This window comes from Microcaecilia unicolor, chromosome 1 (genome assembly GCF_901765095.1).
Source record: "Microcaecilia unicolor chromosome 1, aMicUni1.1, whole genome shotgun sequence".
NCBI classification, from domain to species: Eukaryota; Metazoa; Chordata; class Amphibia; order Gymnophiona; family Siphonopidae; genus Microcaecilia; species Microcaecilia unicolor.
In genome coordinates, this window is record NC_044031.1 from 389,634,901 (window position 1) to 389,650,770 (window position 15,870).

The 15,870-nt window shown below is 40.2% G+C and overlaps 1 protein-coding gene across 2 annotated transcripts in view; it reads right to left on the reverse strand.

Moving 5' to 3' along the window:
- Window positions 1–257: 257 nt before the first annotated feature.
- CBX6 (chromobox 6) overlaps window positions 258–15,870 on the reverse strand; it is a 30,369-nt gene continuing 14,756 nt past the window's right edge. Inside the window, exons 4-5 of one of the 2 annotated variants that reach the window (XM_030210890.1) lie at window positions 4,840–4,906; window positions 258–1,326 (exon numbers count right to left, since the gene is read on the reverse strand). In XM_030210890.1, the coding sequence (XP_030066750.1) occupies window positions 466–1,326; window positions 4,840–4,906 (928 nt within the window). In that variant the 3' untranslated portion in view covers window positions 258–465. Of the gene's footprint in view, window positions 1,381–4,839; window positions 4,907–15,870 lie in introns of both variants that reach the window. The other variant, XM_030210882.1, reaches the window with a different exon arrangement.

Consider the following 15,870-nt stretch of genomic DNA (forward strand, 5'->3'; position numbering starts at 1 on the left):
ATGGCCACTGCCCACAAATGTTAGTCCATCCTCACAACTCTGAGCCTATATTAATTTGACCTGGGCACTGGCTTCACACAGAACCATACTCCTTTTACATTAGTGCTACACATGATTACACTTCGCCCTCCCAGCCCGGCATAAATCTGTTTAAAACAAAAAATAAGCCATCTTGATTTAATTAACTCACATAATAATAAAACCTGAAAATGAACTGCTTACAGCATTCCTTCCATAGTGCAGTGCCAAAGTGGGAAACTCCAATGCCTTTATCTTCCCTGTACTACTATTGCCCCTCCCCTATCAGAAGACACTCGGAGAGGTGTTCCCAGCGAGGACACCACACCTCCCCTCCCAATATTCCTCAGCAAAATGAAAGGATATGCAACGGGTATTCAGCATCAGTGAGCTGCTCAAGACTCCAAGTCCTGGGGGGTGGGGGGGGGAGGGAGAAGGAATAGCCCCTTATTTGCTGGCAGTCGCCACTTTCTCGAAATCCTCAGCATTGCAGAACTCCTTGATGGTGACGGTCAGCAAGTTGCTGGTGACATCAGTGACCACCACATTGGAGCACGGCGACATATCTGGGCGCCAGTCTCCAGCCTCCTCAGACTCAGAGGGTGGGCTCTGGCCCCCGGGAGGTGGGGTCCGCTTGCTGGCAGCGGACTCCGGTGGGATGGACAGGTCAAGTGCCTCAGACTCACGCCAGTCAGGAACAGCAGGGCTGGGTGCTTCAGGCAGGAGCTTTGGAGGTGGGTCATCGGGGTCATCTGAACGAGGTGGCGAGGGGCAGTCAGATGCAGAGGAACTGGAGCTGTGACTGTAGACGCGGTTGGTGCTTGTGCTCAAGGCCAGGCCACAGCCAGAGCCCATGCCCTGTGAGCTTGCCTCTTCCCCCTGCCCTCGCTCCCCTTGCTGGCTGGTGAGGGTAGGCTTGTTATAAACAGGAAAGGAACCATACTTCATGTGCCGGATCTGGGTACGCAGAATGCTTTCACTGAACTTCTTGCTCTTGCCAATGACCCTGTTGCGGGAGGGGATCTTTGACCGGACCAGGGGCGACTTACTGCCTTTGTCAATGACCTTCAGGTTCAGAATAATGCGGCCACGCTTCGGCTCCCGTGGCTTCACTTTGCGGTTCAGGATGCGCACTGTCTCCGAGAAGGGAGAGACTGGGGGTCGTAAGCTGGTGCCACTCTGCCCAGACTGGGGGTCCACTGGGCGGGGCAGAGGCCTTCTGGACATGCGATGGCAACGGCGGATGTCCTTCTTGAGACGGTGTGCTGCTGCACTTGAATGCAGCTTTGGAGAGACGCTTGACCCAGGCTTAACCGCAAAGTGCACATCTCCAATACGCAATGCCTCTGCCTGGGCACGCGCCTACATGGAAAAAGTGAAGAAACAAAAAGAAGAAATTATAACCAACCCTTTTCTGGCAGGTGTTCCACTCCACAGTCTGAAGCATGTCACAAATGCTGCAAAATACAGTTGCCAAACTCCTTTATAATGCTAAGTGCTTTGATCACGTGACTCCTCGTCTCATTGCCCAGCACTGGCTCCCTGTAACCTGTCCCATAAAATTAAAAAACTTTGATACAGCCCCATCAGGATATTATACAGCCTTTCCATCTCCTGGTTGTTCCCTATTGCCCTCTGTATTTGTTGAGGTCTTCACAAGCCAATTTGCTAGCTCTTCTCCCTTTGTGGAGGAGTAGCCTAGTGGTTAGTGCAGTGGACTTTGATCCTGGGGAACTGAGTTTGATTCCCACTACAGCTCCTTGCGACTCTGGGCAAGTCACTTAACCCTCCATTGCCCCTGGTACAAAATAAGCACCTGAATATATGTAAACCGCTTTGAATGTAGTTGCAAAAACCTCAGAAAGGCAGTATATCAAGTCCCATTTCCCTTTCCCCTTTGTCAAGGCCAGGACACAACTAAACTTGCCACTCTGTTTGGCTTCTTGGCTCCCTCATTGTGCAATTCTTTACCCACTGACCTTGTCTTTGCCTGCATCTATAGAGTTCACTCAAGAAATTTAAGCCTGGCATGAAGACATGACTTTTCCACCAGGCCTTCCATGATGCTTAATTGCTCTGGCCCTAGCCATGGCTGCTCCGACATCAGTGCTGTTGTTGCTTTCCCCTCTCTTTTGTGATTCTGGTAACTTAACTTAATATCGGGGGGGGGGGGGGGGTTATTTGGAGGTTCTTTATTGTGCAACACAAAACACACTTACTGTCCTCAATACTGTTTACAGTGGTGGAAATAAGTATTTGATCCCTTGCTGATTTTGTAAGTTTGCCCACTGACAAAGACATGAGCAGCCCATAATTGAAGGGTAGGTTATTGGTAACAGTGAGAGATAGCACATCACAAATTAAATCCGGAAAATCACATTGTGGAAAGTATATGAATGTATTTGCATTCTGCAGAGGGAAATAAGTATTTAATCCCTCTGGCAAACAAGACCTAATACTTGGTGGCAAAACCCTTGTTGGCAAGCACAGCGGTCAGACGTCTTCTGTAGTTGATGATGAGGTTTGCACACATGTCAGGAGGAATTTTGGTCCACTCCTCTTTGCAGATCATCTCTAAATCATTAAGAGTTCTGGGCTGTCGCTTGGCAACTCGCAGCTTCAGCTCCCTCCATAAGTTTTCAATGGGATTAAGGTCTGGTGACTGGCTAGGCCACTCCATGACCCTAATGTGCTTCTTCCTGAGCCACTCCTTTGTTGCCTTGGCTGTATGTTTTGGGTCATTGTCGTGCTGGAAGACCCAGCCACGACCCATTTTTAAGGCCCTGGCGGAGGGAAGGAGGTTGTCACTCAGAATTGTACGGTACATGGCCCCATCCATTCTCCCATTGATGCGGTGAAGTAGTCCTGTGCCCTTAGCAGAGAAACACCCCCAAAACATAACATTTCCACCTCCATGCTTGACAGTGGGGACGGTGTTCTTTGGGTCATAGGCAGCATTTCTCTTCCTCCAAACACGGCGAGTTGAGTTCATGCCAAAGAGCTCAATTTTTGTCTCATCTGACCACAGCACCTTCTCCCAATCACTCTCGGCATCATCCAGGTGTTCACTGGCAAACTTCAGACGGGCCGTCACATGTGCCTTCCGGAGCAGGGGGACCTTGCGGGCACTGCAGGATTGCAATCCGTTATGTCGTAATGTGTTACCAATGGTTTTCGTGGTGACAGTGGTCCCAGCTGCCTTGAGATCATTGACAAGTTCCCCCCTTGTAGTTGTAGGCTGATTTCTAACCTTCCTCATGATCAAGGATACCCCACGAGGTGAGATTTTGCGTGGAGCCCCAGATCTTTGTCGATTGACAGTCATTTTGTACTTCTTCCATTTTCTTACTATGGCACCAACAGTTGTCTCCTTCTCGCCCAGCGTCTTACTGATGGTTTTGTAGCCCATTCCAGCCTTGTGCAGGTGTATGATCTTGTCCCTGACATCCTTAGACAGCTCCTTGCTCTTGGCCATTTTGTAGAGGTTAGAGTCTGACTGATTCACTGAGTCTGTGGACAGGTGTCTTTCATACAGGTGACCATTGCCGACAGCTGTCTGTCATGCAGGTAACGAGTTGATTTGGAGCATCTACCTGGTCTGTAGGGGCCAGATCTCTTACTGGTTGGTGGGGGATCAAATACTTATTTCCCTCTGCAGAATGCAAATAAATTCATATACTTTCCACAATGTGATTTTCCGGATTTAATTTGTGATGTGCTATCTCTCACTGTTACCAATAACCTACCCTTCAATTATGGGCTGCTCATGTCTTTGTCAGTGGGCAAACTTACAAAATCAGCAAGGGATCAAATACTTATTTCCACCACTGTATATGGTTTCTTCTGGCTCTCTATTTTATTTTTCACCATAATCTCAGCTTTCCGCTCAAATTGTGGTATATTAAGTTATTTCAGAAAAAAGAATTAGGGTCAAAAAAACATTTAAAATCTGCTTTTGTGCCTCTGCTTGAGCTTCAGCCCGATTTACACTTATTTATTTGGACTGGATTTAGCTCACACTTTTTCATTGTTAGTTACATTACAATAGATTGGTAATAGGGAAATCCCTACTCTTAAATCCTGAAACAATGGAGGAGGGAAGCAACTTGCTCAAGGTGAAAAAGGAGCATCTGTGAAATCTAATGCTCTAACCACTAGGATATGCCCCCACTTCAGTTTAGGAGAAAAATGAGTAGAATTTCTATAGCAGGTCCAATCTTCCTAATAAAGGAGATGGAAGTGGAAAAAAAAACAACCAAACAAAAAAAAAAAAAAAACAGAACAGTGGTCTCTAACTTTGCAATCAGAGTCAGAATATTTGATAGTTCTCCACTCTACTCAATCTAGTGCTGGTAAAAGGATTCCAAGGAAAATGAAGTCCATAACTGTATCTAGATCAGGTCTACTATGGGCTGCAGAAATGTTTGCTTAGCACAGCAACAGAAACCACCCTGACCAATGTGCTTTTGGGACCATTTGGGTAATGCTAGGTCTTTCTCAGCTCAGCAGTCTGTGTCTTTTCCCTCCCTTTTTTCAATTATCATTCATCTTGTCCCTCTTTTCATTGCTTTTGCTTTCCTACAGTCTACAGGAGTTCCTTTCTTTTGCTTTTTATTATTTTGATTGAAGTGGTTTACAGCTTCTGGTAAAGGCGGTACACCAAGTTTAATACACAAACATTCTGGCACAAGAGGCAAGTTCGTTCTACATACCCATTCAAGCCTTTACCTCTTTCTGAGGCTACCAAAGAGGATACTAACTGGTGCACGTCTCTATTAATTCAGTCTGCTGGGTATGAGGTGTGACTGTTCTCCAATTTACCTTCAGTAGGAAAGTTTTGGGTTTAGGGCCCCTCTTCTTTGGTCCATACATTTCTCGCTCCCTCTCCCTATGTAGAAAAGAACAAAAATATAAGCAGTAATATTTTCTAGATAGCAAAAAATTTAAGAGAATAAATATTCAGCTCACGATGGTCAGCACTTTTTAAGCCACTCACTGCTACAGGCAGAACTGAGCCCAGCTATTCAATGTTTGGCCACGTCCAGACATCAGCATTGAATATCTTGGAATGTGCAGTCATCTGACAGTTAGCCAGGTACCAGACGGTATTTAAACCGGTGCTAGGTTAGCTCGGCAAATAAAATTAAGACAGCCTTTTTGATGTCCTAACATTATCCACTTACGTACCCAGTTAGCAGACTGGTACCACATCAATTAAGCACTGGCTCTGCCCACAGACCACCCCTACGCTAACCAGAAAGTATTGGGGCGATTAGTGCTTCTGAATATCACCAGGAGGCTCTCCTGCCTAGTTAAATCACTTTGAATCGCACGTAATATGAGCTAGAGAGGATACTCCTGTAACATAGAACTGTATAGTCCTCTTCAAAATATCACGATTATATTTCAACTTTTAACTGCATACTCCATATTCAATTCTAAACAACTGTTAAGCAGAATGAAAGAATGAAGGAAAAAGCTTCAAATGGGCTCCTTATAATTATGGCAACCAGCCTTCTGTGTCAAGGAGCATACGTTATCGGCACAAAAAATCCATCCACCATTAAATGTTAAATATTTACTGACTTTTAAATCATACAAATCTCTTTATAGCAGAACTTATCTGAACACGATGGATAATGCTGGGCATCGTGTTCAAATAAGTTCTGCTATAAAGAGATTTGTATGATTTAAAAGTCAGTAAATATTTAACATTTAATGGTGGATGGATTTTTTTTGCCGTTAACATATGCTCCTTGATACAGAAGGCTGGTTGCCATAATTATAAGGAGCCCATTTGAAGCTTTTTCCTCCATTCTTTCATGCTGCTTAACAGTTGTTTAGAATTGAATATGGAGTATGCAGCTAAAAGTTAAAAGTTGAAATATAGTCATGATATTTTGAAGAGGACTATACAGTTGTAAATCACTTTGAATGCCAACCAGTTAGTTTTTAGGGTTTTGTTTTGGTTTTTTTTTTTACTGCAATGTTCTACTCTCTCAAAAACTTTTAGTTCATACCAAGATTAAGATCTGGACTTTGAGCTGTAGTCAGTGCCCTCTTGATTTCTTGACCAAATGCAAACCTTTACAGTACTGAGTTTTACCATTTTGCCACATGAACTTACTGGAAGAGACAACGTTATGACTGTGGTCAAAACAGAAGGTTCAGACCCGCTGCTTATATATTTACTATTACTATTTCAACTATGATAACTGCTGGAATCAGTGAACTTGAAATGACTCTATGTACCAAGTGAAAATGCACAACTGATCTGGATAGCGAGCTTAAAATCCCTGAAAGCCTCAAATGATCTGTCAAGAGATGAGCCCATTTGTCCTTTACCAGTAGTGGCAAAGCTTTAGCTTGTCTGTCTGATGTGCACAACTACCTAAACAACTAGTTCACAACTGCCAGAACAGCAACAAGAAGAGCAAACCAGAAAGTAAATAGTCCAAAAGCAAATTTATTAGCGACAACACTTGGAGGTATTCAAACAAATGCCCGACTTCACCAAGTTTCACCCCACTTGGGGCTGCCTGTGGGGTAATAGTACTGTAAAAACAAACAATATAAATAAGATCAACATTAGTAAAATCATAATTGTTTATATAAAACAAAACATGCAAATAAAACAACATAAATCAACTGAGTTAAAATAAGCAAGTCTCTTATCCAATAGAACAACATGTAAAAATGTTTAAACAAATATAAATGAACATGTAAAAAAGTAACATATGGGCACTACATAGATTAAAAGTGTATATATCAAGATCGATGAGTGTTCCTGCAAGTACCAACGAAACCAAGAGTGCATGAATATCTCTTTAAAAAAAAAACCAGATGGTTTATTTAAAAACCAAAACAGAAAAAGATTTGCAGAAACACTCACCTTCAGCTCAGCTTCTGTTGCGACATCAACCAAGCTTGTTTTGTTGACACCCTTAGTTCATGGTCAAATGACCCAATCAAAAAATATTTTCTAAATCATGACTTGAAAATGAATAATCTCAAAATAAAAGGGTTTTGGTGAGATTTGGGTAATATATTATTATTGAATTTTAAAGCAGAACCCGTTCCTTTCATTAGGAAAAAGCAAACCCTAAAAACCCCACTTAAAATCATGGAAGATCCAAATTAGCAAAATTACACTGGTTTTGCATTTATTTTTTGTTCAGGAGTGAAGATGTTGTTAATCACTAAAGGCCTTGTTTACTAAACCATGCTGTTGGCGCACTAGTGATTTTAGCACAAGCTAACACTAGAGACACTCATATATTCCTATGGGTGTCTAGCGTTAGCGTGCACTAAAAACACTAGTGTACCTTAGTAAACAGGGCTCTAAGTGTTTTAGCTATGCATTCCATTTGTAGTCATGCATTCCAATGATGTCACATTGACGAGTATGAAGCTTACTCGCGACTGTAGCCAGTCAAGCGTGTTCCAGGAAGAAAAGGGGGGCATAGAAATGTAATTACTATTGAAAACAACTTTAAATACACTTGTTTTGAGGTAATATTAATTCAGATATGATGCCCCTATGATCACTTACATGCTGTACTCAAATATGAAACATAATATAAAACATTCACCTAAAAAAAACAAAATCACAGAACAAAGGCAGACTGATCAATGCATTAAAAGTATAATATTAAACTCTAAGATATATCAACAAAATTATTAAAAGCAGCCACAAATCATAAATAAGTAACACAGACCATCACAAGTCTGAGGTCTGGTTCCTAGGTTTAGACCATACGGGGTGAAAGTACTGAACTCGAAATGAACTTTTGTTTTGACCTTAAAAGAAGAAAGTCTATATTTCCATCTCTCTAAGATGGTTTAGTTTGAGCCAGCACACACAATTTGTAGTCCTCAAAAGAACATTTCATCTCCAATGAGTGGGTCTACCAGTGGTTTTCAGAGTGCTGAAGTTTTGATAGCACTCATGTTCTATTATCCTTTTACTGAGTTTTGCCTATATACAGAAGTATGCAAGGGCACATTGCCCTATATACTACTCCTCCACTCTTACAATTGGAGAATTGTTTTAATTTGTAAGGTGCATCCATAATGGGACTGATGACTGTGTTGGTCTTAATGTTCGCAGCACAAACGGAAGCATTCCCTCATTTATAATGACCAAATAGTAGTTTTTCTTGTTTCTTAATCTTCAAAGACCTCATTTTCCTATCTCAATCGCTGGAAGAAAGCTATTAAACTTAGTAAATGAATGATACAAAATGAGTTACATGGGTCCACACTTCTAGACTACTGCCACTATAAAAGAATTCCCCAAGGGCTGAAAATAAATAAACCACCTGTCCTAGAATGTTCAATGAGGATGAGGAATTTATGAGACAATGGAGGCTCTTCTCAATAAGTGCTCCTTGGACCTTATGATCTTGTTAATCCAAACTTTGAAAAGAAAGAGGAAAAGGTAAAAAAAACAAAACGAACATCAATTACTTAAGGAAAACAACACGTTTTCATATGAAAAACACACAGATAAAAATGCCTACCTCCATTTCTGTAGCTATCACAATAGAAGTTTGAAATATAATTTACCTATCAATTTTTAAGACTATGCAGGATCTGTTCTGACCTAGAAGATTTTCACACGCAGGCAGAGAGGATACCCAGAGAGATTAATAAAACTGGACTTCAAAAAGCAAGAGCACAATGTAAAAGGAGTTTGTTAACACCCAGACCACCTAAAGCCAAACCAAACATTGTCTCCACCTTACGTTTTTCTCATCAGATCAGAAAAGTAAGATTCAGGAAACATTGGCATATCTTACGACATTCCTGCTTCACAGGCAAAAAACCTGTCATTGTCTGTGCACGCAAAAAGAATTTAAGAGAGTAACTGGTGCTACCAGAGCCAAATCACAGAAGAAACTATACACACAGGTAATTCCCAGTGTGATTTCTGCTCTGTCTGCAGATGCGTATACTCTGTTTTCACACATCCAGTCACCAAGAGATCAAACTCTATTATACTACTGTACTTCCAGCTACGACATATATGTGATTGTTTGTCCATGCAATTACTTTGTGTCGGAAAAACCAAAAGAATGGTAAAATTATACAGCACAGAAGTTGTATTTCTAGAAATGTTACCTCAGCACCCCTAGTCACACATTGGGATCTGCATTTCTAGAAACGCTACCTCAGCACACACATTGAAATCTCCATAACCACGCCATATAAAATTAAAGATTTGTTATAAAGAAAAAAAAGGCAGTGAGGTGGAAACTTGGATCAGATGCTTTTAAGAGATGAACAACACTGTTTAATAACCTTAATACAGCTGCACCAATTGGGCTTAATATTTAAAACCCCTTCTGTAATCTCCTTTCCATATACTGTTTACAGGCATCTTTTATTTGGTTGCATCGCTGTGGTTTTAAAAGAAACAGTTTGTAAAGGAAAAACGTTTTGTGGACACTGAAAGGGCACTCCTTTCATTTTAGTAAGAACCATGCACATAAAAGAAATCATATTTGTATATTTATTGCCCAGCTTTTTAAGCATCGGTTTTTCATAGTTAGAAATATAAATATGGATGTATATAAATGTGTATTTAGTTTTTATTATTTCATTACATTAATCCTTTTTTTTTTTACCATTGGATCCATGCATTCTGTTCCTATGTATTTACTCCTAATTGTTTTATCTGTGTGCATTGTCCTCTCTCCCCTATTTTATCTGTTTTTACCCTTTATTGTTCTTGAGCCATTAACATAAGTTATTTTACACATTTATTTTAAATTACTACCACTACCTAACATTTCTAGAGCGCTACTAGGGTTACGCAGCGCTGTACAAATTAACAAATAAGGACAGTCGCTGCTCCCCACATACATTCCAGGCAGAGCAATTGCATTCTCATACTGTTTGTAGTACTTCCTGAACCTGATCATTCACGTCATTGGAACGAATCAAATACGGTCACTGGAATATATGAATTTTTCAGCCTTCTTTGCTATTTCCCAACGTTTTTCACAGCATTTTAACACTAAAATTAGTATTTCCAGGTGGGCACATGATACTGCACCAGATTTTACAATCAGTTTTGCAAGTTTTCTTTTTAAGAATCAATTTGATTTGTAATTTAATAGTAAAAAGTTTCTTTTTAATGACAACCTTCATTTTAGCTTCCCCAAACATTTTTAAAATTTATTATACTATTGTTTTATAGCAAGAGTGCTTTCAAGCCCTCTAGAAGAGAATGACCACTGACCCGTGCAGGCAGCATTTAAACTAGATGTCATTACTATATGGCAGATTCCCCTTACCACTTTGTGGAGGAGAAATGCTACTGGACTGACTCCATTTTATGCCATTTTTGTGAGTACTGCCATGTAGTTTGTATGCTTTTACATCTGACTTTCTCGAGTTTTTTTAAAAACGGGTGTTTTAGTTTTACTCCACTAGGAAGAGTTTTTGAATTTCCCCTACAGATATGTGCCCTTTTCGGTGTCTCTTCATATTTTATGTATGTTTATGTACCAAACCTGGGTTAAGAAATTTCACTACTTTTTATGTCCATGATATTCTATTAGACGTTCTGCTACCACCAGAAATTCCCGTCTGTTGCATGTTAAACAAAATTACAACAAGAAAGTTACATGTATTTAATACTCCTTCAGCTGGTGGTTTCTCTTATTTATGGTTTAATGTGTGATACTTCCTGCATGTTTGTCTGCTCTTTCCTGGACATCAATTTGATTCCTTCACTACTCCTAGGTAAATGTGTTTGTTCTTTATATCTCACACAAATACATTGATTGTTAGCACCACGGTGCATGTGCACTTACATTACTATTTATGCTTTTAAGACAGTTTTCATTTTATTGCTGCAGTCTCTCCCATTTTTTGATTTTCATATAGGCTTTTTTTTTCCTATGCTTTAAAGGGGCTCATTTTCAAAGCATTTAGACTTACAAAGTTCCATAGGTTACTACGGTACTTTGTAAGTCTAAGTGCTTTGAAAATACGCCTCTTGAGAGTTATATACAACTCTGTGCATTTGACATATATTTTTGGGTATGTCTTCTCTTTTACATTCATATTATATATTATTTACACTTTTCATATACCTTTTCATTTATTTTGTCTTCTGTTCCATGCAATATTCCAGCTTCGTATTTCGTGTTTGTTCAATTTACATTTATTTATACTTAAATTTATATTAATACACGTGTCAATTTTTCATGGCCTTGTAATTGTTATTTTGCATTTCTGTTCCTGTTTAGATTTATGTACTGTGGACTCCTGATGCAGGCACTCTAGCCAAAATAGGAGTCAAGTCCATGCAACTGTTGTGTACTTCCCTCGCATGCTTTCTGCTTCTGATGTACCTGAAAATGTGATTATGAGTTTCTCTTCATATTCTCTTTTAGTCTTCTTTATTAATGCTTTGTATTTGACTTGCCAGTGCTTATGTTGCTTATTTTCTTTATTTGGGTCCTTTTTTCATTCTTTTGGCCGTATTAGTCTCTTTTACTTCACCTTTTAACCATGCTGGCTATCATTGTCTCTTCTTTCCACCTTTGCAAAAACATGGAATGCATCTGTTCTGGGCTTCCAAGATGGTATTTTTGAAAAACGTCCACGCTTGATTTAGTGTCCTAACCTTAGCCGCCGATCCTTTTAGCTTCTTTTTAACCATTTTCCTCATTTTGTCCCCCTTTTGAAAATTAAATGCAGCTATAGTAGGTTTCCTTTGCGGGTTCATCTCAGTTAATAGCTCAAACTTGACCATGTTATGATCACTGCTTCCCAGGGGACCCAACACCACCACCTCTTGCACTTTTGCACTGCACGCTACCAAGGACCAGGTCCAAAATGGCTGCCCCTCTTGTCGGTTCCTGGATCAGTTGTTCCAAGAAATTGTTGTTTATTACATCTAGATATTTTATTTCATTTCCCTGATGTAACATTTATCCAGTCAATATTGGGGTAACTGAAATCACCCATTATTATAGTGTTGCCCAATTTGCCAGCTTTCCTAATCTCTGTAAACATTTCTTCAGCTGTCTCTTCATTCTGTCCTGGTGGACGGTAGTACAGCCCTACAAGGATACTCCTTCCATTCACACATGAAATTTCTATTCAAAATGATCCCACGCAGCTGTTTCATGTGGAATGTTTATTTTACTTGACTCAATTCCCTCTAACATATAGCACAACACTCCCTCCAATTTGATCCTATCATTGCGATTACAATTATTTATTAGGACTTATTTAACACAGTGTCCCCATTGGCTGTCCTCCTTACACCAAATCTCTGAGATACTTATTATATTTATTTACTTTATACCCCACATTAGCCCGAATTAGACTAAAGTTTAATGTGGCTTACAAAGTGAAAACATAATAATGTACAGAACAAAAATTACAGTAATTTCAAGAACAAATTAACACATAAGCAGTAACCAGGTTTTTAGACTATCTCAAGAGCAAATAATTAGGGTGGATAGGTGAGAGTATAATTAAGGACAATATGGGAAACAAAATTAAGAAAAGGGTATGGGTAAAATTCAAATACAGTTCTTTGTATTCAGAAAGACCAGACTGAAGAAATGTGTTTTTAGAAGACTTCTCAAGTTAGGTAATCATCTGTAAACTTAACTGATTTAGGAAGAGAATTCCAAATTTTGGTGCCTTGCTAGGACAAATTAGCAGAGTGAATTGTTTTATATATCACATTCTTACAGATAGGGAAATGTAAGGCAAGACATTCTCTAGATGATGGAACAGTATTACAAGGGGTAATTCAATTAGATTATTCATATATGATGAGGTTGACCAAACAGAATATCTTTCAAATTATGTGTTTTCATTCACCAAATTCTCTTATTGGTAATAAATGTAGCTCGTATAAAAGAGGAGTGGCTTTGGCGAAGAAAGAAGATCCACAAATAAGACGAGCAGTAGTATTTTGAGCTGTTTGTCATTTTTTGAGAGGACCACCTTTAAGTCCAGCATAGATGGAATTGCAATAGTCGAATTTGGTGAGGACAAGGGATTGAATCAAAGTACAAAAGACACATTGAGAGAAAAATGGCCTCAATTTCTTTAGCTTCCAAAGTGAGTGAAAGAAACTCGAGGTCAACTTAGACTTAGTTTTCAAGGGTGAGGAAACGATCTATTGTGACTCCAAGGAATAGGTTTTGTTCTTAATAGTAAAGTTACTAAGATTCATAGGATGGCGGTTAGTTATAATTAAAAACTTAGTTTTATCCGTATTAAGTTTAGTTTTATCCCTATACTAATCATGTGCGTTATGTCAAGTAATTCCTTAGAGAATGGGATATAAATGGTGACATTATCAGCATATATGTATGTCGAAAGACCATGTTTTTCTAAAAGATGACCAAGAGGTATCATCATTATGTTAAACAAGATAGGGGAAGAGGGTAACCCTGAGAGACCCCACAGCTAGGAGACCAAGTGGAAGAAAGTACACCTGATTGTTTGACTTGATACGACCTAGATCTTAAGAAGCCAGAAAAACATTTCTGGACAACTCCACAGATTCCGTAATAGTCAAGAATATCTAAAAGAATATTATGATCAACAGTATCAAAGGCACTGAATAGATCAAATTGAAGTATCAATTTTGTTGCCAAAACTTAATTCTCTCCTAAAGTTAGAGCGTGGTAAGCACAGTTTCTGTACTGTAAGAGGGCCTAAAACCAGACTGTGAACTATGCAAAACAGCATGAAGCTGGAGATACTCCATAAGTTGGCACATGACAAGTCAATCCATTACTTTACTTCCATTACTTTAACAAGAAGAGGAATTGAGGCTACTGGTCTATAGTTGGAAACTAAAAACTTAGGCTACAGGGAAAGAAACCTTGAGACAACATCAAAGTGAGATTAGAGTACAAATGATACAAGAATATATATGAGGAGCTGACTGGAGGAGATAAGTAGGGCATATTATCAAGCAATGTGAATTTGCGTATTTGACCTGATCAGTAGTGATTAGATGAACAATGGACTAGATTCTATCTGCTTGAGAATGAGGCAGTAAAGGCTCATGTAAGAGGAAATAGTCTATAGATAAAAAGATATTGTCAAGTTGTAGTCTGATTTTAGCTATTTTCTGTTTAAAATAAAGTAGCCAAGTGGTTGGCAGTAGGTGTGGGATCAAATGAATTGGTTATTAGTTGAGTGTCCAATAAACTATTAATAAGTAAAGTTCCCTCGAGTTGACTACTGTATCATCAATGAATTTGGAATAGTAGGAGGTTTTCGCTTTGGAGATCATACCTTTGTAGATTTTTTAAAGCTTTTTCCAAGCGATCGATTGTTCAGTGGATTTGTACTTGGCCCAAATTCTCTCCTGTCTCCTGCATTTACGTTTCATTTGTAAAAGATCATCATTGAACCAAGGAGATAATCTTTTCAGATGAGATTTGACATTCACAGGTGCAATTACATCAAGGACTGCTTTACAAGTATCATTCCATTGCTGAATGACTCATTGGACCAGAATTTTAAAAGGACAATTTTACCTCTAGTTTTAAAGGAATGTAATAAATTTCAAGATTTGGAATGACAATTAATTTTCTTCTAGTGCAATTTAAAAAAAAAAAAAAAAAAAGAGGCTACTGTGATCTGACCAAGGTATTGGGGTCCAATGAAAATCCAAGATGAAAAGAGAGTCTGTAAATTTAGTTGCTAATATATATAATTGAGGACCTTAACAAGAGAGGACATTCTGCTATTAAGGAATTTTAGGAAATTCTTGTGTATTGGTTGGTAATGTTTTCAAGATGTAAATTAACATCTCCAACCATAAAGTGAATGATACATACCTGTAGCAGGTGTTCTCCGAGGACAGCAGGCTGATTGTTCTCACGACTGGGTGACGTCCGCGGCAGCCCCCACCAACCGGAAGAAGCTTCGCGGGCGGTCCGCACGCAGGGCACGCCCACCGCGCATGCGCGGCCGTCTTCCCGCCCGTGCGTGACCGTTCCCGCCAGTTGAATGACAAGCAAAAACTATGAAACGCAACTCCAAAGGGGAGAAGGGAGGGTAGGTGAGAACAATCAGCCTGCTGTCCTCGGAGAACACCTGCTACAGGTATGTATCATTCACTTTCTCCGAGGACAAGCAGGCTGCTTGTTCTCACGACTGGGGTATCCCTAGCTCTCAGGCTCACTCAAAACAAGAACCCAGGTCAATTGAACCTCGCAACGGCGAGGATACAACAGAAAATTGACCTACGAAGAACCACTAACTGAGAGTGCAGCCTGACCAGAATAAATGCGGGTCCTGGAGGGTGGAGTTGGATTTACACCCCAGATTCTGCAGCACCGACTGCCCGAACCGACTGTCGCGTCGGGTATCCTGCTGGAGGCAGTAATGTGATGTGAATGTGTGGACAGATGACCATGTCGCAGCCTTGCAAATCTCTTCAATAGTGGCTGACTTCAAGTGGGCCACTGATGTTGCCATGGCTCTAACACTATGAGCCGTGACATGACCCTCAAGAGCCAGCCCAGCCTGGGCATAAGTGAAGGAAATGCAATCTGCTAGCCAATTGGAGATGGTGCGTTTCCCGACAGCGACCCCTAGCCTGTTAGGGTCGAAAGAAACAAACAATTGGGCGGACTGTCTGTGGGGCTGTGTCCGCTCCAGGTAGAAGGCCAAAGCTCTCTTGCAGTCCAATGTGTGCAACTGACGTTCAGCAGGGCGGGTATGCGGCCTGGGGAAGAATGTTGGCAAGACAATTGACTGGTTAAGATGGAACTCCGACACCACCTTCGGCAGGAACTTTGGGTGGGTGCGGAGCACTACTCTGTTGTGATGAAATTTGGTATATGGAGC